The sequence below is a fragment of the Oryctolagus cuniculus genome, chromosome 21 (genome assembly GCF_964237555.1).
Source record: "Oryctolagus cuniculus chromosome 21, mOryCun1.1, whole genome shotgun sequence".
Lineage (NCBI taxonomy): Eukaryota > Metazoa > Chordata > Mammalia > Lagomorpha > Leporidae > Oryctolagus > Oryctolagus cuniculus.
In genome coordinates this window covers 23,345,423-23,370,189 of record NC_091452.1, presented here as the reverse complement: position 1 = coordinate 23,370,189, position 24,767 = coordinate 23,345,423, and the positions used below count along the sequence as shown (strand labels likewise).

The 24,767-nt window shown below is 55.6% G+C and overlaps 1 protein-coding gene and 1 long non-coding RNA gene across 31 annotated transcripts in view; one reads left to right on the top strand and one right to left on the bottom strand.

Annotated features, from left to right (window-relative positions):
- The window catches only part of LOC103352352 (uncharacterized), a 28,344-nt gene extending 7,685 nt beyond the window's left edge, over positions 1–20,659 (top strand). Inside the window, exons 1-3 of one of the 3 annotated variants that reach the window (XR_011385147.1) lie at positions 6,512–7,750; positions 16,067–16,185; positions 18,278–20,659. This is a non-coding gene — a long non-coding RNA (uncharacterized lncRNA). Of the gene's footprint in view, positions 1–6,511; positions 7,751–16,066 lie in introns of those variants that run through there. The other 2 variants (XR_011385146.1, XR_011385145.1) reach the window with 2 other exon arrangements.
- Positions 17,605–24,767, bottom strand: part of MTMR3 (myotubularin related protein 3) — a 146,007-nt gene continuing 138,844 nt past the window's right edge. For 27 of the 28 annotated variants that reach the window (XM_017350667.3, XM_070065803.1, XM_070065810.1 and 24 more), the window contains one exon: positions 21,592–23,696. In XM_017350667.3, the coding sequence (XP_017206156.2) occupies positions 23,525–23,696 (172 nt within the window). In that variant the 3' untranslated portion in view covers positions 21,592–23,524. Of the gene's footprint in view, positions 20,788–20,907; positions 20,992–21,591; positions 23,697–24,767 lie in introns of those variants that run through there. The other variant, XR_011385144.1, reaches the window with a different exon arrangement.

Sequence of the window (24,767 nt, the reverse complement as noted above, 5' to 3'; positions counted from 1 at the left end):
TCTCGGGAGTGTGCGCGTGAGGTTTTGTCAAATGCAGGATGAAATCAAGCGGCTTGTGGAGATGAGGGAAAACTTGTCAGGGAACTGGATGATAGCAAGTGGTGTGTGATCTAGCGTTCGTGATGGACTTGGCCGAGTACCTCTCAGCTGAAGGGCAAGCTAAGGACTCAACCGGCTTCTCAGCTCCCTGCCTTTTTTTTTTTTTTTTTTTTACAGGCAGAGTTAGAGAGAGAGACAGAGAGAAAGGTCTTTTCCATTGGTTCACCCCCAAATGGCTGCTACAGCTGCGCGCTGCACCAGGAGCCAGGTGCTTCCTCCTGGTCTCCCATGCGGGTGCAGGAGCCCAAGCACTTGCGTCATCCTCCACTGCCTTCCCGGGCCACAGCAGAGAGCTGGACTGGAAGAGGGGCAACCGGGACAGAATCCAGCGCCCCGACCGGGACTAGAACCCGGTGTGCCGGCACCACAGGCGGAGGATTAGCCAGGTGAGCCGCGGCGCCGGCCAGCTCCCTGCTTTCAAATGTGAAATCACTTGAAGCCAGATGAAGGCTGTGGAACGTGCAGCCCGGAAGGTAACAAGGCGCATTTCCCTGCTCTGGAAGGACAGAAGCCTCTGTGACGGTGACACTTGAACTAGAGGCGTTGATGAAGGACTGAACGTGGACAGAATCAAACATCTTCGCTGCACTGTTCGGTGTGGAACCAGCCGATGCGCCTCACGCCTGCAAAACGAAATCACGCTGCCGAGCAGGGGTGACCTGAAAGCCGGGCACAGGACGCCCCACTGCCCGAGTTCCATGAACCTGCATGAGCCATGATGAGCTCCTGCTTGGAGGAGCCAAACACTGAAGCGTGCATCTGTGTTCAGAACAACTTACTACTGCAAGATCTTTATTTTTCATTTTTAAAATTTTTCTCCTTTTGTTTTTGCTTTTTTATGATTGTTTATTGTTGCAAGAAGTTCTTTTCAAAACTTACCATCGCAAAGAGTTGACTCTGCTGCGTACTGACTAATGCAAACCTGAAAAGTGCTTGTGAGTAGCAACAATGTCAATATCAGCTAACATCGCCCATCTCACCAGAGAAGCAATTCCAGCCATGACGTTAGGAGCGGGTTACAGTTTGTGTGGCCCATGAACGATGTTATAAATGCCTAAATGGGGGCTGGCACTGTGGCGCAGGGGTAATGCCCTGACCTGAAGTGCCAGCATCCCATGTGGGTGCTGGTACTAGTCCTGGCTGCTCCACTTCTTATCCAGCTCTCTGCTGTGGCCTGGGATAGCAGCAGAAGATGGCCCAAGTCCTCGGGCCCCTGCACCTGAGTGGGAGACCTGGAAGAAGCTCCTGGCTCCTGGCTTCAGATGGGCACAGCTCTGGCCATTGTGGCCAACTGGGGAGTGAACCATCAGATGGAAGACGTCTCTCTTTCTCTTTCTTTCTCTCTCTCTCTCTCTCTTTCTCTCTCCGTCTCTCTCCCTCTCTCCTCTCTCCTCTCTCTGCCTCTCTTCTCTCCGTGTAACTCTGACTTTCAAATAAATAAACAAATCTTTAAATAAATAAATAAATACCTAAATGGCCCTTGGCAGAAAAAAGGTTTCCTACACCTGCTCCAGCTGCTCAGAGCAGCCGCTGGCTGACAGCTTGCGAGGAAGCAGCGACCTCAGTCCTCAGAGGGGAGAGCAGCCCTGGCTGACACCTTGATTTCAGCCACGGGGACCCCAAGCAGAGGACCCAGACATCCAGTGCCAGCCTCCCAAACCCCAGACTGCAGTAACAAAGTTATGTCATACAAATTGCTAAGCTCGTGTGGATTTCTCCGCAGCAATAGACGACTTTCACAGGTGTAGCTAGGCTGGGGAGGCACCATACAGCCTTTAAAACCAATAGGCTTATTTGTGTGTGTCCCCCTAGAAAGAGATCCAAGACTTTATTGCCAATTAGATAAGGGAAGTTGCAAGATTATATGTAGCATGATCTTGTTCCCACAAAACTGAGGATGTTTATGGTGGCAGTGAAAGATCCAGAGTGAACCCCCAGAATGCTAGCTGGGATGGCATTTGGCAGAGAAACCTTTCACTCACTGATATGTAGCTCGCATGTTGTTCCTCATTCAAAAGGCAAACCAAATACACCATTCTGCAGTGACTTCCAGCGCCCCTGTCTCACATCCGTTCAGCTTGCCTTCCAGCCCCAGGTGTACCTCTAAGTCTTGGGACTCGGCATGGGCCTTTGGGCTTTGCCTGTCGCTCTACCTTTGTGCTGTTCTCGTTTCCTGGGGCTGGCTTCTTTGATCTCTTCGGGCTGAGACCCTCTTCCCTGTCCTTTGGACACCGTGTTCTGCCTTTCCCTGTTGTTCTCACTCCCTCTGCCAGCTCAGAGTCTTCCTCCCGGACCTTAGCTTAGTCCTCGACCTCCTGTTCTCACTCGCTTCTGCCTTGCTGGGCAAACCCCCTTCCTCCCACCGTCTGCCTTGCCTCTCACACAGCTCTCTTAGTCTGGACCGCTCTGAGAACTAGCTCTGGAAAGCCTTTTTAACAACAAGCCCCCCAGGCATCTCCAGGACACAAAAACCCCTACACAGACCAGAAACCTGGCTCTCCCCTCTCCGCAGCTCAGATGAGTTTCCTTCTCACCATGGCCTCATATGTCCCTGACCCCCCTTCCTCCCCCAACACACAAGTGCCTCGCATCTTCCTGTGGAAAGCTTGTCATGGCTCTTGGACAGAGCCAACACTCTCTAAGCTCAGATGCGGCTTTTCAGACCCCCTTGTCCTCTGGGCTCTGGCCTCCTTGGCCTCTGATGCCTCCTTCCAAACGACCTTCTCCCCTGACCCCTGCCCCTGTTGGCCTGACCTGAGTTTCCCCTACGCCCACTTAGTTATCACTTCCACTCGGTTGCTGCAGAAAGTGCGCTCCTCAAGGAAACCTTTGCTGATGCCCGTGTTAGACCAAACCCCCGCGGTTGGCTCTCAGGGTCCCTTCCCTCCCTCTCCTCCCAGCCACAAAGGTTGGCGTCATTGCTGGGTTCTCTGAAGGCTCCTGAGGGTAGGGCTGGGCTGTGTTTCCCCCTTTGCTGCTGCCTGTGCCTAACAAGGACAGGCTCTTCATAAACAAATGGGAACACTGTGGGCGAGCAAACAGGAGGAAAGTAAAGGCGGCAGGTACCCGAGGGAGGAATGGCCCAGTGTGGCTGGGACGCAGGCTGTGTGGGGAGGGAGCTGCAAAGACCAGTTGGTGTCAGAATGGGAAGCCAGCAATAGTAAGTGCCTGACTGAGGAATCTGGTTGTATCTTGGGGATCAGCGGAAGTCAGCCAAGTTTCTTGAGCTGGACAGCAGACACAGGAGCAGCCCAGTGGGCAAGAAATGGGATGACCCAGCACATTCTAAATAGCCTCCCACAGTCAGTGTGTGTTGAGATCAGCCCTGTCCCTGGGAACAAGGAATTTGGGGTGGCTGTGTTTTTATTTATATTATACTTATTGTATCTTTGATAATACTACTGTAAGAAAATAATACTGGAGGACTTCCCACTCGGCATTCCTACCATTTCGTTCATTCACTCATCCATTAGTTCAAGGGCGGGGAACGTTGTTTCTGCCAAGTGCCGTTTGGATATTTAGAGCATCATTCGTGGGCCGCACACAATGATCAGCTCGCAAGTTAGCCTGCTTTGGATTCACTGAATTTCAGGTTACATTGGCAGGAGCAGACCAAATGATGTTTCAGACCTTATAAGCCCTGCAGGCCAGATGCTCCCCACCCTTGTGTTCCTTCGGATGCCGAGGGGCTGTGATGGCAGTGGAGCATTTTTGCATTTTTCCTGGGAAGAACTTCAAATTAAATATTTATTTACTTTCATTTGAAAGGCAGAGTAACAGAGACAGGGAGAGAGCAGGATGAGGGAGGAAGAGGAGGGAGATCTTTCATCCGCTGGTTCTCTCTCCAAATGGCCACAATGACCTGGAGCCAGGAACTCCATCTGGATCTCCCACATGCATGGCAGGGACCCAAGCATTTGATTCATCCTCCACTGCTTCCCCAGCACGTTAGCAGGGAGCTGGATCAGAAGTGGAGCAGCTGGGACTCAAACTGGGGCTTACGTGGGATGTCAGTATTGTAGGCGGCAGCTTAATCTGCTGTGCGACAACACCAACCCCTTCAATTTTATAAGTCTGTGAATTCAACAGGGATTTGTAATGGTTTGGAACCTGAGTAGCAAGTGAGTTGAACTATATATATATATATATACATACACATATATATAATATATATTTTATTTGAGAGGCAGAGTTACACACAGAGAGAAGGAGAGGCAGAGAGAGAGGTCTTCCATCTGCTGGTTCACTCCCCAAATGGCTACAATGGCCAGAACTGAGCTGATCTGAAGCCAGGAGCCAAGAGCTTCTTCTGGGTCTCCCATGTGGGTGCGGGGGCCCCAGCACTTGGGCCATCTTCCAGTGTTCTCCTAGGTGCATTAGCAGAGAGCTGGATCAGAAGCAGTGCAGCTGGGACATGAAACGGCACTCATATGGGATGCAGGTGCCACAGGCAGAGGCTCAACCCACAGCGCCACAGTGCAGGCCCCATGAGTCCAGCTTGTTGGGGTACCAGTGTGAGTTAGCACTCCCAAGTTGCCAGGAACGACACAGGCCACATCCACATCTGCGGAATGAACGAAGGGGCCACTGGTGCCCCAGGCTTGTGAGAGAAGATACTCTGAACCAGAAGTGAGGCCGGGGGGTGGGGGGCAGCCTTGGCTTCAGAAGCTGGGCTGGCTTAACTAAACTGCTCCTGCCCACCTCCCCGGGGTCCCCGCCTGCACCTAAGCAGAGCCCCTCCCTGCCTGTCCCGGGAGCAGAGCAGCTCAGAGGCACCACCATGCTAGGCCGCGGAGAGACAGCCAGCCACAGTCAGCCGCCTGTAATTTGTTATTTCTGTATTTTATTCCCAAGGGTTCCCTCCTAAATTATTACCCAGGAGGAAACAAAACTGCACATAAAACGGTGTATTTCATTGAAACAAAGGAGGCGAGCTCTTTCTGGCTTTATCTCACTGTGATGTGAAGCAGTAGGTCTTCCTAGCTGGAGAGGCGTCCTCCCCACAGGGAACAGACCGCCATTCACCAGCCTCCACTGTGATGGGCTCCCTCCCCACAGGGCACAGACTCAGTCACCAGCCTCCACTGTGATGGGCTCCCTCCCCACAGGGCACAGACTCAGTCACCAGCCTCCACTGTGATGGGCTCCCTCCCCACAGGGCACAGACTCAGTCACCAGCCTCCACTGTGATGGGCTCCCTCCCCACAGGGCACAGACTCAGTCACCAGCCTCCACTGTGATGGGCTCCCTCCCCACAGGGCACAGACTCAGTCACCAGGCTTCACTGTGATGGGCTCCCTCCCCACAGGGCACAGACTCAGTCACCAGCCTTCAGTGTGATGCAGACCTACTTACAGGACTGGCTGCTCATAATGTGTGCGGCCCCTTGCTAAGTCTGTTAGGAATTTCAAGCCTGCAAAAGCTTGAGCTTTAAACCAAAGGACAGGGCCCTCTCAAGGGTGGCTGCCTTACCGCGGTCTGAGAAGTAGCAGGACAATGGGCTGGCTCCATCCTGAGGAGCACAGTCCCATGAGCAGGCTGTCCTCATACAGAATCCCAGAGAAGGAAGACAACGGGAAAGGCTGGGGAGAGCACAGCTGACCAGAGAGCCCCCCTCCTTTTTTTTTTCTTTTTAAGATTTATTTATTTGTTTGAAAGGCAGAGTTAGAGAAGGAAAGACAAATCTTCCAAATACTGGTTCACTCCCCCAAATTGCTCTAACAGCCAGAACTGGGCCAGACTGAAGCCAGGATCTAAGAGCTTCTTCTGGGTCCCCCACGTGGGTGCAGGGGTCCAAGCACTTGAGCCATCTTCTAATGCTTTCTCAGGTGCATTAGCAGGGAGCTGGATCAGATGGGGAGCAGCCAGGATTCAAACCCGTGTCCTTATGAGATGCTGGCGCTGTAAGCCACAGCTTTAACCCACTGGGCCACAGTGCTGGACCAGATTTATTTATTTGAAAGGTAAAGGTAGAGAAGGAGAGACAGAGAGAGGTCCTCCATCTGCTGCTTCACTCCCTAAGTAACCACAATGGCTGGGGCTGGGTCAGGCCAAAGCCAGGAGCCAGAAGCCTCATCCAGGTCTCCCATGTGAGTACAGGGGCCCAAGTGCTTGGACCATCCTCTGCTGCTTTCCCAGGCACATTAGCAGGGAGCTGGATTGGAAGTGGTACAGCCAGGACTAGAACTGGCGCTTATATTGGTTGCCAGCATTGCAGGAGGTGGCTTAACCCGCTGCTCCACGACGCCTGTCCCAGAGAGCCCCTTCTGAGATTGTCCAAGGAGCATCCTTTGGATGGTCCTCCCAGTCCTGATCTTGGGGGCAGATATTAAAAGGCTCAAGAATCAGAAAAGAATCAACATACATGAGGACAGGAGGAGGAAGGGATGGGAGAGGTGGGAGGGAATGCAGATTGAAGGGAGGGGACACTGGGAGGCAGGCGTCCCAGACAGGAATTTTTTTTTTGCTGGGAGCCGGCACTGTGGTGTAGTGGGCTAAGCCTTCACCTGGGGGCCAGCATCCCATATGGGCACCAGTTCATGTCCCGGCTGCTCCTCTTCCAGTCCAGCTCTCTGCTATGGCCTAGGGAAGCAATATAAGATGGCTCAAATGCTTGGGCCCCCTGCACCCACATAGGAGACCTGGAAAAAGCTCCTGGCTTTGGGTTGGCCCAGCTCTGGCCGTTGCAGCCATTTGGGGATGTAAGACCTTTCTCTCTGCCTCTCCCTTTCTCTGTCTGTAACTCTGCCTTTCAAATGAATAAATTTTTTTCTGGGTTAGAATGTATCAAATTTATATAATTGATTTTTGCCCTTCCAAACATGCTCCTCCCTTTTCTCTTGGTGAATGTGGATTACTGTTCACTAGGGTGAACAAGACTACTGGGATTGGCCAGCATTGTGGCGCAGAGGTTTAAGCTGCCACCTACAGCACGGGCATCCCGTATGGGTGCCAGTTCAAGTCCCGGCTGCTCCACTTCCATCCAGCTCCCTGCTAATGCACCTGGGAAAGCAGCAGCAGATGGCCCAGTGCTTGTGCCCCATACCCACGTGGGAGACCTGGAAGAGGCTCATGGCTTCAGCTGGGCTCAGCCCTGTGGCCATTTGGGGAGTGAACTGGCAGATCAAAGACATTTCTCTCTCAAATAATTAATAAAATAAATCCTTCCCTAAGTCCCGTGAATTCTCCTGTCACTGTCTCTCTTGAGATCCTTTCCTGTCCACTGACGACACCGTCCTTCACAGCCATGACCGTGACAGCCACCTCCTGGCTCACGGACTTTGAATCATGCGGACTGGAGCCCACGTCCTCATTGGCCACGTCATCCAGGGAACCTTGGGCTGAGCTCTCCACCTCTGTGAGCCCGTTACCTGTCTCACAGGGCTGTGGTCAGAACTAAATGAGAAGATGCAAGTGGCTTAACCTCTTCCTCTGTTTCCGTCTCCTCTTTAGGCCTTAGTTTAAATGTCTCTTCCCTAGGCAGCATTCGTCACGCATCTCTGTGCGAGAGAACAAGGATGCTGGTTTTCTCTGCCCCTTGGGTGCCTGGCTCGGAGCAGGAGCGCACGGTGTTGTGGGACTGGCATCCCCACACATAATGCAAGACTGAAGTGAGACTGCATGACCAAGAGCAGGAGTGTCCTACCAGACAGTAAGTGAATCAGAGAGCACTGGTGTGGCTCAGCGGTGCAGACGCCTTCCATGACACAGACCAGGTCAGCTAAGGCCTCCCGAGGCAGGCCTGCACCAGCCGGGAATCCGGGTGTCCCCACTCAACACAGGCCGACACCCAGAGCACGCAGCAGGCTTGGGGCAGGCATGTGACAGCACTGAGGGAGGAGGATGCCCCAGGAGAAGGAATCAAGGAGGGACTGGGCCACGGAGGGCTCTCCGTCCTCAGGCCCTGGCAGCTCCCACCGGAGACCAGCTGGGTGGGACCACAGCGGGCAGTGCCCCAAGAAGCCCAAGGCAGGTCTGGACGGGGGAGCAACTTGCTCTTGTAACTTGCTAAAGGAACATATGTGCAGGAAGGAACACAAGGCATACTGGAGAGGTTGAGAGGTTGGTGATATCCAGTGAGCGTCCATGGAGCCCACCTCCCTGACCAAGACCTGGAGCGTCACCGGCGCTCCAGAAGCCGCCCCCCACGCCAGTGTCCGCCCCGACCTGCTCTTTCTGTCCCTCCCACGGTAATCCTGACCCTGGTTTTGTGGTTACCATGTCCTCACACCCCAGAATAATGGTTGTGTTTTGCCTGGATTTGAACCTGTGCAGGGTGGAATCCGCCCGCACCCGACCCTGTCTGTGCTCTGGTCAGGAGTCTGTGGCTTGTAGTGACCAGTCCGCTCATCTGCTACTGGGTTGCATTCTCCGGGTGGGTGTTTCACAGGCTGCATTCGCTCGTCTTGCAGCAGGACAGGTGTGCTGCTCTGGCGTTTGCCTTCTCCATGCTGTAGCACGAAGCTGTTCTGGGCGGTTCGCAGAGGCAGGGGGAGTTTGGAGGGAAGGGAAGGCAGGGGAAGAAGTAGAAATAGCTCTGGGCGTGAGGGACGAGGCAGGCGGGAGTTTACACGAGGGAAGACCGTGGGCGGCCTCCTTTGAAGTTGGCTTCTGAGACTGGGGGCTGCACTTCCTGCACCCTCTGGACCTGCTGCCCGGCCCCACGTCGCTGTTCTCTATGGGGAACACATGCTCTGTGTGTGTGCAGCCCACACAAGGCAGTTTGCTACAACATACTGCCCTCGAGGGACACAGGAAACCCCATAACCTGACCGGGGAGTCATCTTCCAGTCCCTCTCCTTTCCCAGGTGAGCAAACATCTAGAGGCTTGCTGGGTTTGTAACCCAGCCCCCAACCCACATGGAGGTGAGGTGGCCAGGGCCCTGGCGGAAAGGGGTTGCACTCCTGACCATTTGCCCAGACCTCGCCCGTGCTGCTAGAGAGGCTACCCTGTGCAGCCCATCCCCTGGGGACTTTGAGCAGCCCAGTGCGGAACTCCGCCCCCCTTGCCAGCAAACCTGTCTCAGACCCCCGGCCTAGTATTTCACCCTGGGGGTGTCCTGGCGGGGATGGCCAGGGGTCCCCCGCTCTTGAGAGGCCTGATGTGTTTCCTCCTCTCTGGTTCGGCAGCGTCAAGTGAGCCGAGGGCTGCTGTTGCCTTGGAGCTTGCAGGCCGCACGGCAGACAAGCAGTGCGCCCGCCACCTACCCTGGGACCACACTGGACGGCAGGACAGTGTGGGGAATCAGTCGCAGGAGGCGCTCAAGTGGGAGCTTTGGCAGGACGCCACCCCTTGTGCTGAAGAGCACCCCGACTTTGCAAAACAATGTTTCCTCACTGGACCCCTGTCATCCCCTCTGATGAGAGGAGGCAGAGAAGTGGTTCAGGCCTCTCATCCTGATAAGCAGTTGTGAGGCACGCAGTTGTGCCCACGCAGGCACCTGCCACGGCTAACCCTGCCCTTCGGCTTCCCCAGGCTGAGGTTGTCTCAACCTCTGGTAGAATTGGAATCTGCTGTAAATGGATCTTAAGTTCGGGTCTGCCCCTGTGGTTAGACATGGAGCTATGTATTTACCGAGGGAGAGCCTCCTAAGGCATAAAGTGGAGTTTTCCGCGAGTAGCTCATTCTTTCCTGCAGTGTTGAATGCTTTGTGCATGAGTCAGTCCAGGTCTGAGGTTGGGAAATAAATGATCCTGTGTAGATCCAATGCAACAGCACTAGTAACTGCAAATTCAGTGCTCCTTTGGAATTGCTGGTGAACCCTTCTCCCTCCTGCTTTACCATGCACATGACCTCTCTCCCTCCCTCCCTCTCTCTCAAGATTTATTTTTATTTGAAAGGCAGAGTTACAGAGAGACTGAAAATCTTCTGTCCTCTGGTTCACTCCCCAAATGACCGCAATGGCCAGAGCTGGGCCAGGCAGAGGCTAGAAGCCTGGCACTTCTGGGTCTCTCACGTGGGCGCAGGGGCCATCTCCCACTGCTTTCCCAGGTGCATTAGCAGGGAGCTGCATTGGCAGTGGCGCAGCCAGGCCTCGAACTGGTCCATGTGGGATGCTAGCATTGCAGGTAGAGGCTTAACCTGCTAATCCACAGTGCTGGCTCCACATACGGCCTCTTTCTGTTCTTCCCAGTCCGTCTTCTCTTGTCCCCCAGAACCCTGCTCCCAGTTGGCCTGCACTTCGGAGACGGGGAGGGCTGAGGTGGGGACGTGAGCGCTAGAGGCTGAGGTGGGACGCACACCGAGGTTCTGCTGCTCACCTCGCAGCTCTGCTGGCTCCGTTGCTGGGCTCACATTGAACAGATCGCCACATGTTAGTCACTACTGTCCCGCAAGGGCCGGCTCTCCTCTGAACTGTAACTAGTCAGCATGCAAGTTCTGGAAGCCACTAGGTTTAGAGGAAAGCCAAAGTCATCAGAATGAAGCCTGCAGTCTCGCATCACCTAAAAATAGGGGTATGTTCTGAGAAATTGCTGATCACAAACTCTGTGTAGGCGATACAGTCTCATGGGGCCACCGGGTCTGTATGGGCTGTCATTTATGGAGATGTCACTAGACAGCACAGGAGTGCGTCCTGCAGACAAACCACTGACATGGGGACTGAAGCAGCTCTCCCTGGGTGACACCCTCCACCCACTGTCCCCAGCTCTCCACCCCATGATGGACCATGAAAGGCAGCGTGACAGATCTGGTGTACTCCCCACGTGGCCACAGCAGCTCCCACTGGACCAGGCTGAAGCCAGGAGCCTGAAAGCCCATTCAGGTCTTCTGTGCGGGTAGCAGGAACTGAAGAACGCAAGCCATCATCTGAGGCTTCCCAGGTGTATTAGCAGGAAGCTGGATCAGAAGTGAAGTAGCCAGGATGGAGTGTTGGCTTCCCAAGCAGCAGCTTACTCACTGCACCGCAATGCCCACCCCAGCTTCTCTCTCTCTCGCTCTCTCTCAAGTATTTATTTATTTGAGAAGGTGAGACAGAGAAGAGAGAGATCTTCCATTTTCTGGTTTGCTTCCCAAATCCTCGCAACAGCCAAGGCCTAACAATTCCCCATGTTGTCAGCTTCTGGCATTGAAACATAACAAAATAGGCACCACAGTATAATTTCAGGTTTACATGCAGAACTTCACAAAGTCACAAAATGACATTGGGAGACTGCTTAAATGAGCGCACACTGGCAGATAGAATCTGAAAGAGTTCATGAGGCCCATCAACCAATGAAGAGGAACTAGACAAGGGAGCCAGTTAGGTGCTCTGTATGGGGCTGACTCGAATATCAAGGGTAAAAGATTAACCTCAGGAAGCCCCTGACTGCCTTTTGTAAAAATGACCCTGTAGACGCTGAAAAATGAGACATGATGTGATGTTCTACTGGGGAAGGAAATACAGCTAAAATCCTTTTGTTCTAAGAATTAGCCCCTCGCTGCAAGGATACTTTGGTAGAGGATACTTGTTTTAATAGAACACTGGGGAGATGTGGGTCACAGGGTATGCAGTTTTAGTTAGGAATAAAAGTTCAAGAGAGCTATTCCCTAAGATGATTATAGCTATAGCATATTATATGTATATTATATACTTCTGAAAGTCATTTAGATTTTTTTGAAAATATTTATTTGAAAGCGTTACACAGAGACAGCAGGAGAGGCAGAGAGAGAGAGAGAGAGAGAGAGGTCTTTCATCTGCTGGGTCACTCCCCAGATGGCTGCAATGGCCGGAGCTGCACCGATCCGGAGCCAGGAGCTTCTCTGGGTCTCCCACGTGGGTGCAGGGGCCCAAGGACTTGGACCATCCTCTACTGCTTTCCCAGGCCGCAGCAGAGAGCTGGATTGGAAGAGGAGCAGCTGGGACTCGAACCGGCGCCCCTATGGGATGCTGGTGCTTCAGGCCAGGGCTTTAACCTGCTGCGCCACAGCACTGACCGCACTTAGATTTTAAGTGTTCTCATCACAAAAAACATGTGAGGTAATGCATATTAATTAGCTCAGTGTAGCCATCTCATAATGTATACAGTATCTCAGAACATCATATTGCAATGATAAATATATACAACTTTGTCAATGAAGAATCAGTATTTCAGATGCTTGTTTTAGTAGCAGTTTTATTTTGCAAGACAGAATCCCCATCAAAGCTCTCATGTTCGCCGCTGGCAGCTCCGGTCTCCGTTCCAGGCGCGCTGGCCGCAGGCGGCCCTGTCGGGGCGCACTTCCTTGGCGAGGGAGCGTCTTCGCGCGCGTCTGTCTGCCCGGTCTTCCCAACAGCAGCACATCTTGAGGCGGCGCCAGAGACAAATGCCAGGTCGCTTCATGTGGGGCAGTAGGGTGCGCGTGTACGCAGGTGACCAGTGAACCTCTGCCCTGTGTCGCGTGTTCACTGAGAGGCCGTAGGGCAGACCCAGAGCTGACAGCGCAGAGACCCCAGGGCTGAGGCCCGGGCTGGGGGCCCCGCCAGGCGGCAGAGTGGAGGCGCCCGAGCGGCCCGCCAGGCCCGTCCTCTGCTGGAGCTGGGCTTCCTGAGCAGCAGCAGGGACCGCTGAGAGCGCGGAGGGCTTGGGACTGAAGGGCTGCCTGGGGGTGCGGCACTGCCCCCCACCCCCACCCCGGGTAGCACACAGGAGCCGTGTGCAGGGGCTTCGGGGGCTCCGGTTCATTCCGGCCTGGCGTCAGTCAGAACGTGCATACTGAGCTTCTGAGCAGACTGAGTGCTGCTTGGGGGGGTGTTGGGATGAACTCCAGGGCGGAACCAGGTGAGCTTCCCACTTGGGGTCAGGGGAGAGGAAGCAGCACGCAGCGCTGACGACCTGCTGCGGTGGCTGACCCTACCCCGCAAGCAGGGGCCAGAGCCCCAGGCTTTAGTCCAGCTGAAGCAGCCCTGCTACCTCCCTCTCCTGCGGACAGGGCTGGGCTGGCCGAGGTTTCAGGCCCGCGACACGCAGGCTGCGCAGGGGCAGGCAGTGAGCGCCTGTGAGGGCCGTGAGGGCGCAGGGCAGGGGGAGGGGCAGGAAGCGGCTCCAGCGAAGCTGCAGGCCAGTGCAGAGGCCGAGCTTAGCTCTGGGCTGGGGGCCTCAGCGAGGAGTGCTCTGAGGCTACCCAAGGGCAGGTGTGGGCCCGGGACGCCCAGGCCGCAGGGCGGGGCAGTTTCCAGGCCCCTCACGGTGCAGGGAGGGTCAAGCCGGCTACTCGCTGGAGGGCTCTGGTGGCTTTAGGGCCAGGGAAGGAGGAGCCAAAGAGGTTGAAAGGAAAAGGGCCGAAGGCCTAGGGGAGGTGGCACATGGCCTCTGCCATCTGTTCTGGCTGACTGACCACTGCTGCACCCGAACCCTCAGAACGCTGTCTGCCCTGTGGCTCAACACGTCTGTACGTGAACAAAGCCTTGATGCGTAGTTTTTTTTTTTTTGGGGGGGGGGGGACAGGCAGAGTAGACAGGGAGAGAGAGAGAGACAGAAAGGTCTTCCTTTTCTGTTGGTTCACCCCCCAAATGGCTGCAATGGCTGGCGCTGCGCCGATCCAAAGCCAGGAGCCAGGTGCTTCTCCTGGTCTCCCATGGGGTGCAGGGCCCAAGCACTTGGGCCATCCTCCACTGCACTCCCTGGCCACAGCAGAGAGCTGGCCTGGAAGAGGGGCAACCGGGACAGAATCCGGCGCCCCGACCGGGACTAGAACCCGGGGTATCAGCGCCACATAGCCTATTGAGCCGCAGCGCCGGCTGCGTCGTACTTTTAAAAATGAAACCAAGACGATGCACTAGAGAAAGATTTTAAACCAGTTAACTCTAGGAAGTGGGAATTTTACTTGTATTTATAACTGTAATTTTTAAAAATGTATTGGTTGATTTGAAAGAGAGTGACAGAGAGAGGGGGAGGGACGGAAAAGATTTCCCGTCTGCTGGTTTATTCCTCAACTGGCCGCAACAGTGAGCCTGGGCCAGGCCGAAGCCAGGAGCCAGAAACGCCGCCCTGGTCTCCCACAGACTGGTGCCATCACGTGCGTTTCCCAGGCACGGCAGCAGGGAGGGGTCAGACGTGGAGCAGCCAGGACTCGAACCAGGGACTCCAGTATGAGACGCGGGTGCCTCTACTGGCAGCTTATTCTGCTGGGCCACACCGTGTGCAGCAATGTAATTTATTTTTAAATGTAAAATACTATTAGAAATTCTGCAGTAGGGGCTGGCATTGTGGAGTAGTGGGTAAAGTCACCACCTGTGGTGCCAACATCCTACATGGGCACAAGCTGAAGTCCCGGCTGCTTCACTCCCCATCCAGCTCCCTGCTGATGCCCTGGAAAGCAGCGGAAGACGGCCCAAGTGCTTGGGCCCCTGCACCCACGTGGGAGACCTGGAAACGGTCCTGACTTCGGACCAGCCCAGCTGTGGCCATTTGGGGAGTGAACCAGTGAATGAAAGATCTCTGTCTCTCCCCTTCTCTAACTCTGCCTTTCAAATAAATAAATATATATTTTTTAATTTACTTACTTATTTTAAAGGCAGAGTAACAGAGAGGCAGAGGCGGCGGGGTGGTGGTGGTGAGAGGTCTTCCATCCACTGGTTCACTCTCCAAATGGCCGGAATGGCCAGAGCTGTGCCAATCTAAAGCCAGGAGCCAGGAGCTTCTTCCGGGTCTCCCACATGGGTGCAGGGGCCCAAGGACTTGGGGCCATCTTCTACTGCTTTCCCAGGCCATAGCAGAGAGCTGGATCGGAAGTAGAGCAGCCAGGACTCAAACCAGCACCCATATGGGCTGCTGGCATTACAGGCAGCGGCTTTACCCATTATGCCACAGCACCAGTCCCTAAATAAATCTTTAGACAGAAAAAGAATTTTCTAGAACCTTTTGTGTAGTGAAATGGCCTTCAACCACAGAACCAGGTTGTTGAATGTCCTTTACAGTCCTCGAGCCTCTGGCTCCCCAGCCCTGGCAAGGGCTCATGGGAGCGCTCCCTGCACCACCACCAGCCTCGGAGACTGGGGGCCTGGCCTGTGCCCACTCAGCCAACACAGACTGAGTAACAAAAGGAAACAGACTCACCCGGGGCCCCTCGGCCCTGGCATCTCCAGCCAGCACTGCAGGGTGACCTCTCGGGTGGCGCCATCTCAGACGTGGCCACATAGGTACAGCCTACTCACTGACCTGAGCGTGTCTCTGATGCCAGGGCACCACGCTCGAAACTGTGTGTGCCTGGAAAGACAAAGTGGGGTTGGGGAAGAGAGCAGCCGTGCTGATGACAGCTGTCCTCGTCCCCGTACTCACCGAGCTTCCGAGACTTTGGCACAACAGGCAGTGAGGGAGAGCCCTGCTGAGGCCACCCCACGCCTTCCTCCCTCAGCCCCGTGTTGCTGAGCCAGCTGCCGGAGGCCTGGGGCTGGGGCAGCTCTGTGGGCGGAGGCTGCTTCCAGAAGCTGCTGTCCACTGTTGCAGGCCCGGCCCTCAGCTGCCGGAGACGCCGCGGGCTCAGGCTGCGCCCGCCGGCTGCCTTCTCCAGGACCAAGCAGAGAGTTCACGGCCTCCCTCCCACTTCGACTGGCACTGAGACCCCTCTTCCAGCGGAGTGGCACCACTGGGAGAAGGCGTTCAAACGCCGGCTCCGATTCGGTCAGTCCTTACCCCAGCACGAAGGCCGGCAAGCCGACGTCTTGTCTTCCCCACACCTCGCCAGGAGTCTCAGGCAGCGGCCAGATGTTACCAAGTCACGTCAGAGGGGTACCGGGGATGCTGGGCACGCCCCAAGGTCCAACAGAGGCTTCCAAAGGGGCAGCTGCCCAGAACAAGCGTGTGCCAGCTGGCAGCAGCGCCTTCTAGGGCTTGAAAGAACCCCCAGTTCTAAGGGTTGACCCTCCAGCTGGCCACATCTCCTAGGCAGCGACTTCCCGCTGTCAGGCCGGCGTTAGCTTGGATGACAGCTTGCGCAGCCCCTGCGTGACGGGGGTAGGGAGGCCTTCGCCATGCAGCTGCCTCACTGCCCTTCCCAACCTTGCCCCAGATTAGGAGCAGCAAAGCGCACAGCGTGCCTCTGCCACCTCTCCCACTGGTTCTGCCTCCTCCTGAGCCCGGAGAACTGGTCTTCGCTCAGGAACTTGAAGCTCATCACGTGCTCACAAGGTGAGGGGTCAGTCTCGTGGATGCTGCCTCGGCTCCGACCAGGGTTCCTTTCGGCAGCCCTCTTCTCACTGCGTCAGCACACGTGCTGACCTGCACCTGCCCTTTGTGCTTTAAAGATTCACTTATTTGATTGAAAGAGTTAGAGAGGGAGAGACAGACAGATCTTCATCTGCTGGTTCACTCCCCAGCAGTGGAAGCCAGGAGCCAGGAGCTTCCTCCCCATCTCCCATGTGGGTACCAGGGGCCCAAGTACTTGGTCCATCGTCTGCTGCTTTCCCAGGCCGTTAGCAGGGAGCTGGATGGGAAGTGGAGCAGCCAGGACACAAACAGGCACCCATATGGGATGCTGGCGTTGTATGCGGTGGCTTTAACCGCTACGCCACAATGCTGGTCCCCCAACCTGCATCTGTTAAAAAAAATTTGATAAAATATGTATGAACTGTAGTTGTCTTCAGCAGATATGTTTGCAACATAGTTTAAAAGATCAGAAAGCTCAAAAAGTCAAAATTTTGACCCTGTAAGGTATAAGAAGCTAAGGCAGGGACTAGTGTTAACATGGTGGAACAGAAGTGCTGCTGGCTTGGCTGGTTCAGTCTGCCAGCAGCCAGAGGCAGACATGCGTCTCAGGGGACAGCACAGAGGGGAGCATTAACTAAGCACCCATCTGCATTAATTGGAAAGGGAGATCTTCCATCTGCTGTTCACTAACCAAATGGCTATAACAGCCAGGTCTAGGCCAGGCTGAAGCCAGGAGCCAGGAATTCTATCCTGGTCTCCCACGTGGGTGGCAGGGGCCCAAGCAGTTGGGTCTGCTACCTTCCCAGGGTGCACTGGCGGGAGCTGGCACTCCTGATGTCGGATGCTGGTACTGTTAGCAGGTATTGCAACCTGCTGCACCACAACGCCAACCCCTCATAAAATAAACCTGGAGTGGACATTCGGCACGGCAGTTGCCGCTTAGAATGCCTGCATCCGGTATAGAGTGCTGGGTCCGAGTTCTGCTTCTACCTCTGATTCCCGCTTCCTGCTACACATCCCGGGCAGCAGCGGGTGGTGACTCGAGCACCTTAGTCCCTGCCACCCACATGGGAGGCCTGGATTGAGCTGCCCACTGCTGCCTTCAGCCTGGCTCGGCCCCGGCTATTGCAGGCAGTGGGGAGTGAGCCAGTGGATGGGAGATTTCTCTCTGCCTTTCTAGTAAATAAAAGGTTTACACAGCTGAGGAAACGCCGAGTTCCTCTAATGCCTCGGGGCGGCTCAGGGCTGGGGTTCCATCCCAGACCTAGGGGCTCCCAAACCCAGTTCTTTCTACCAGAGTGGTGGTTTCCAAGTTTTTTTTTTTTTTTTTTTTTTTTAAAGGCAGGAGGGACGTGTGTTTGGGAACACATGTGGCTCTTTCTGGTCCCAACCAATTAGTCCTTTTATTTTTTTAAATTTTTATTCTATTTATTTATTTTTTTGACAAAGTGGACAGTGAGACAGAGAAAGGTCTTCCACGCTGATCCGAAGGCAGGAGCCAGGTGCTTCTCCTGGTCTCCCATGGGGTGCAGGGCCCAAGCACCTGGGCCATCCTCCACTGCACTCCCTGGCCACAGCAGAGAGCTGGCCTGGAAGAGGGGCAACCGGGACAGAATCCGGCGCCCCGACCGGGACTAGAACCCGGGGTGCCGGTGCCACTAGGTGGAGGATTAGCCTATTGAGCTGCGGCGCCGGCCCCAGTTTCCTGCTAATGCAGACCCTGGGAGGTAGCTGGGAGGGCTCAAGTCATTGGGTCCCTACTAGCACACGGGAGGTCTGGGTTGCGTTCCTGGTTCCCAGCCTTGGCCCAGCCCTGGTCGTTGTCGTTGCAGACATTCGGGAGAGTAAACCAGCTGTAACACGTACACTGAAGGGGCGACAGCCCACGCGCCAGCTGAAGCTGCTGACTCACTGGTCTCTCTGGCTGGGCCGGGAGCTGTGACCGCTAAGCCCACCCAGCAGTGAAGCGCTGGCTGGCTCTCGCATAGCACAGCTCCAGTGTTTCTTACTTGGTGATACGGACACGAAGGACTCAAAGCCAATGTTGGAAATTCTGTCACTCCTTTTTTTCCAGCTTCCACTTCAATTTTGCCAACAACCAGAGACTGCAGCAGGCAAGCCGACTCAGCATTCGCAAGCGCTCATCCCTATGAAATGGGAACGTCCTCCTCCACAGCATCCAACCAAAACTGAGAAATAAACTGGACGCTCAGGCCGTCCACAGCGCGCTCGCTGGCCTTCACCAGAAACGCCTCTTCCCCACGGCCACTGATGTTGGCCCTGTACTTAACGGACTCGTGCGGACAACGTACCCTTTGTTTCTATGTATTGTAAGTAAGAAAGAATCACAAAACTACATTATCACCCCTTTTGATTAGGAGGGATACGAAGACTGCCAGTTGGTAGCAACGACCGAGTTCCTCTCCCAGGTTTCTGGTTCCGGCAATTCGGAGAGAACCAGGTTAAAACAGGCGTTCACAGAAAGCTCTCGTGCCCAGGAGCACGGGAGGGAGGGGCCAGGAGAGAGTCAGCGAGCTCACGTTTGCGTTAAGTCCCTAGGTGACCTGGACGAGGCTTTGCCCCTAAGCCTCAGTTTCCTCAGCGGAGAAGCGGTTGGAGCCGATGTTTTTTCAGGTTTTCATTTTCAGCACCCAAACCTTTCTTCATCTCGGACCCGCGGGCGCCCTTCCCACGATGGCCCCACGCAACAGTGAGAAACTAGAGAAACAGGTGGTCCTCGGCCCTTCCACCTCTGAGCCTCAGGGCTGCCAGCACCCTGCGCCCGGCAGACAAGTGCTGGCCTTTTCCACCGGCTCCTTGCTGAGCCCCTCTCCAGGGTTGAGGGGCTAGACCAATCCACCCCTCGCACACAGTACACTGCGCTTCACAGCACCGACTGGACAGCCACAGTGGCAGCCCGAATCCAGGGGCGGAACACCTTCTGCGGGTGGAAACGACGCGTTTATTGGGCGGGAGCGCTCACTGAGCTCCAGCAGGGCCAGCGCTGTTACAGCAGGCAAGCGCTACGTCAGCAGCCACACAGAGATTTTTCTTACACAGCATCTCAGCCTCACGGGTTACAGTTCCATTAGAAAAAACTTATAAACAAGTTGGGAAGCAGTTAAAGCCCAATTTTAAATGCCAGTGTAAAACAAATTTCACTGAAAATACAATTCAAATGCAACTGCTATGAGCACTTTAGAAAAGTTGGCTAAGAACCTGGGTATTACAGAAAAGACCTTAAATGATAAATACAATAGCAGCATTAAGAAGCTAATCCTCACTTCAGAAGATGTTCTGCCTTCGCCACACCCATGCCCCTGGCCCACTGCCTCGCCAGAAGACGCCTGCAGCAGGAGACGGGGGAGCAGGCTTCGGCACGACAGTGCTGGGGACAGGGGCACTCGGGTTTCAGTGTCAGGGCCTAGAAGGTTCACCTCCTACTCCTGCTTAGAGATCCTGCACGTCCAGCCCTGCTCTCAAGAAATCTTGTCAATAACCTTGACCTAGAACCTCCTTGAGGGTGTGCCTGGAAATTAAACAGCTGGGACTTCCTGCCCCGCTATCCCCAGATCTCAAGTGGAGAGCCATTTTGTTCCGCAGCCTAAGACCCACGCGTGGTTGTTGGCCCAGTTCTCAGCCAGTGCAGTCGGGTGGCTGCAGCTGCAGTTCTGGGGACCGGGCATTGAACAGGTGCCGCTAAACGGACTCCTGCAAGAGCGCACGGAGATCAGCCCTCACTCTTACAGGACCGGCAGAGCTCAGGCTGCAGCTCACCTCCCGGGGCACGGGGTCTCCCCGTGTGTGTGCGGACAGCCGCGGACACAGCTCTCTCAGGGACGACAGCTTGTGATCACTCTAGGACATACCCTCGGCTCCCGCTGTTTAGCAGGTCTTCTCGTACCACTTTGCTCATTTTCCTTTAAATCTGGCACCATACATTTTTACTTTGTATGGAAAATAACACCAAAAATTAGCAGGGGAAAATTTTTCTCTATAGCCACAGTAGAAGATCCCAGTGACTGAAGGCAACTACATCTTGTCTTTGTTTTTTTTTTTTTGTTTTGTTTTTTTTGTTTTTTTTTGTTTTTTTTCCAGGCTAAGGGAGATACTCGGTGCACAGATGGGGAAGCTCAGAGATGAAGAGGACTTCTGGCAGCTCAAGGTCACGGTCAGTGCACTGCTTCACACCACGTTCCTCCGTCTAACCAGCTGAAGAGAGCTGGCCTTGCCCTTTCCACACAAGCACCCTCCCAGGGCCGCTCCTCGCCCTTACCGGCACCGGCAGCGTGCGGGTCTCATCGGGGTCCTGGCGCCCAGCTTTCTGGCCCAGCAGCCTGTGTGTCTGGGTCCCAGGCAGCCTCACGAGGCGCCGTCTGCATTCTGCTTCACTGAGGCCTCAGACAACAGTGACTGCGCACACGCTCGGCTCTGACGCGCACCGGCTTCTCCCAGCTTGGTCAGAACACAGACGGGGCTCCTCCCTGGCAGACCGAAGGTGCTGGGGGCGGCACGTTCTCCCATGGAGGACAGGCTATTCTTAAAACACCCACTGCATGGCACTCAGCTTTCAGCAGGAACCAGCTGTTTTTAAGGACGGGTGTGTGTTTGGCACGGGTACATCCAGGCGACCCTAGCGCGACTCCCCCCCGAAGCCCAGGCCCTCAAGCAGGTTTGGAGTGGTCTGTCCAGAGCCCGACTCACCGCAGCTGTTAGGCCGCAGCATCAGAGCTGGTGCCACTAGCAACCTTCCTTCCACAGCAACTACGCCGTCTGTCGGCCACAGACCTGTGGGATGAGAAGGGACTTGGGGCAAAACCCACCTCTGAGAAGAGCAACAGCTAGGCCAGAGCGAGTGGGTGACGGCTTTGCTCTGCTGCAAGCAGACGTGGAAGATCAGGGAGGAGCGTGCGCTCTCTGGGGGGCACAGGGCAGTCACAGCCAGTTCTCTTTCTGCCCACTCCCAGTCCAGCACACAGGAACGCAGGTAACAGCTTCTCGACCTTCCTGTCCACCTCGGCATGTCAGGGCTCTGCTCCTGACGCCCTGCCAGGGGAGGATGGCGCTCAGGGTGCAGCCAGACCAGGAGCCCGGAGGCCAGAGGCAGTCTGAGGATACTCGGAAAAGGGAAGCTCGCGAAGACCCTGCTTGCTTCGCCCTTTGTTAGTGCAGAAGATGTCGGGCAAAACCATGAACCAGAGTTCTCCAGGGCCTGGCGTCCTGGCGCGGATCCCTGCCAACGTCCAGAGTTGAAAATAACCTGTGGTTGTCCAGTGCCAGAGGTCAGTTTCCCAACAGCCCCTCAAACCACTTCACGCGTGCCGGAGGGAAAAGGGATGCGGAGGGGATGAACGACGGGGCACAGAGCTAGAACGGGTTAGCAGCCGCTACCATGCCAAACACTCACCTTTATTCGCTTTATTTATATATTTAACAATTCTAAAGTATTTACTTCTCGCTTTGACAAAAAAATGAAAAATATAGGAGCACTGACTGGCTCCTCTTTAGGAGAAAAAGGGTTATATGTACAGCTATGGAGATTTACAGTTCCTCCGTTACATACAAAGAAAAATATTAATAAAAAAGTGCTTCATTGATCAAAAAAGGGCTAAGAGCTGCAAGCATCTATTCACACTGTACATCAGACCCAAGCAACCCGTATCGTAACCTCTTGGCACCTGTCACGTAACCAGACCACACAGAGCGTGCAGAGAAGCTACAGCCCGGCCCGCTCAGCTCAGATGCTGAGCTACCTGCCGCTGCGAGCCGTCGGAGCCCTGCGCGAGGGCTCTGGGCAGACAGCGCCGGAGAAGGCTTCCGGGCCACACCTTAACCACACGGGCACCCAAGTGCCACCTTCCTGAGACGCAACTTGCCCCGGCCAGGGAACTACTTCCCAAGGGGAAGCGAGTACGGACTACGGGGTTTCCCTGGCCTCAGCCCCGCCCCTTGCCGGTCTGCCCTGTCACCGTTTAGCAGCTTTCAGCAGAGCCACACACGGCCCCGCCCCTGGAGAAGGCAGGCACAAACACACGGACGCCAGCACGGCAAGCACAAAGCTCCGCCCCGCTCCGCAGCCACCGCGCCACAAGGACACAAGGACGCTTGATTTAAGGCTCTTTTTGGACCACAGCAAAGCTCACTGAGGAAAGGTGCCCTAAACCTCCTCCAGACCACGTCACCTCTCTCAGGAACGCCGCAGAGTCCCCAGGTGGCCCTTTGCTGCTGCCTGGCCGCCAGACACAGGGCCGCTCAGGCAGCCAGAAGCAGGGCAGGGTGACAGCTGGCTCTTCCTGTGGCCCCTGGGAAGGGAGGAGGAGAAGGAGTGATCGCGGGGCCCTGCTCCCTTTCCCAGACGCTTCTAACTCTGATTCCACCCTCTCGGGGGTGACCCATGATTGGTTTGGTTTGGGAAGGGGAATTTTAGAACCCTGAGTCTGGATTTCCCAGTACTGTCCAAGGAAGAGAGATTGTTTGAGAGACCATGCTCTGGAGGGGGCTGCCAGCTACGGCCAGGCTCAGGGCAGGCTTTGGCCTTGGCCAGAGCAGCAACACACTGTGTTCTGGCCAGTGTGCGCTCTCGTGCCCGAGTGTGGGACGTGCTACAACAGCCCAGGCCAGGGAAGCAGCCCCTGAAAGTAAACGGACCCAGAGACAGTCTGGGTGAAGGTGACAGCAGAGCCCCGTGCAGGACAGCACACTGGTGACGCTGCCTCAAGGGAGCACACGCCCTCCTTTCACAAAGGGGGCCTGAGGGATTGCACTCGCCGGGCGCCCCACCACGTGAATGCCAATCCTACTCAGCTGTCTGCGAGGCGGGCCTGGCTCAGCACTCAGGAGGGAGACGGCGGCACTCCTGCCGGAGATGCTTCCCATCCAGCGTGGTAGCGGTGGTGGTGCTGGTGTGAGGCGTGCTTACAAACATTAGCACTGGCTTTCTGCCTGCTCATGGGCTCAGACCTCCACTCTACACTGTGGTTAGGCTCCTCCCACCCAGAAGAACCAAGCCAATCCCTCAGCGTCCCTGACAGCAGTGGCTCAGCAGTTAGAAGGGGCCTGGCAACCTCTGATCTTACACCCGACTCTATTTAAAAAAAAAAAAAAAAAACACGGGTGCGTTCTTCTTTTTTGAAGGTAGAGAGAGAATGGCAAAAGGGCCAGGGGAGAAGAGGAAAGAAAAACCCATCTACAATCCAGTGGTAACACCCCAAATTTCCGTCACTCCGCACAGGTGGTTGCACGGGCCTCTTGGTCTGCCCAGGCGGGTGGGTCTGTCCGAGAAACAGCAGCGTGGCCTCCGCCCAGCCCGAGTCACTGAGCTTCAGTTTGAAGTGGCAGCAATGGGCTTATCCAGTTCAATGTCAATGCTGGAGCTCGTGGGATGTAGACTGCTGTAGCAAGACTTGCACACTCGACTGGGTTCAAATAGCTGCTGACTGGGGACCGGAACCTTCTGGTTACAGCAACTGGAGCAGAATACGTTCCCACAGTTCCTTGAGACGAGAAGAAACAAAACAGTGTTAGTTTCAGCTGGCAGGTCTGGGGGTGGGGCACCACGTTCAGAAGACAGACTTGGCTGTGCGTAGCTCAGATGTGCTGCAGAGACCTCTGCAATCCCACACGTGCACTGCTCTAGCCCAGAACAAGCTGGGAAGAGGGGATTCCCTACTCAGGCACGTGGCTCTGCCCACTCCGAGCCCACACCTGACGGCTCGCACTAAGGCTCCAGGTGCACTGGAGGATGCCGCTCACGAGAGCTCTGATGACCAGAGCACGGCCAGCCCACTGGGGAAGCCCAGGGCCGTACCACCCAGGCAGGGCTCCGTATGACTTGGGATCAGAGGCCAGAGTTCAAAGGAGCTGCCCCTGGGCCCCTCAGAAGAGACCTGGAAGGTGAGGAGCTTGCAGGCAGCAACACGGAGGACCGCTAGGACTGCTCCGCAGGCAGCGCACAGGCCCAGGCGACACATGCTGAGTGCAAGGGGCGCGGCAAGAGGCAGGAACACACGTGCACACCCCCGTCAGCTGTCAGTCCATTACGGCTCCCGCCCCTGCCCCGTCCGTGCATCTGCTCCCTACCGGATGTCTCGAGAGCCCCTCTCCTTCCCGGAAGCCTGGTGCTCAGGGGCTCGGTGCGCAGCCAGCCACCCAGGGCAGCGGCCTGCACGGCTGACAGGGAAGGGAACCGGCAGAGGGCGTCCTGGCCCTCCACTGACTCTGCTTGGGCTAGCCTTGAGGCACAAGTCAGTCCCGGGGCCCTGGGGGAGAACCCGGAGAGCTCCCAGAGCTCACCGAAGACGGGGGAGGGCAGCTCCGGGAAAGCCGCCGCCTCGGCCCGCATCACCCACTGCCTTCCCGCGCGTGCTCCTCAGGAGGCTCGCCCACTGCTGAAGGCGGGCCCCGGGCACGTGACCGACACCGAAGACCACTTGGGAGTGAAAGCCCACTCCACTAGGAGAAGGTGGGCCCAGGGCACGGAGAGGCCAGCACCAACACGCGCGCTCACATAATCCTCTCTGGAACAGAGAAGTACCTCAGCACCGTCTCCAAAAAGCACACGTGAG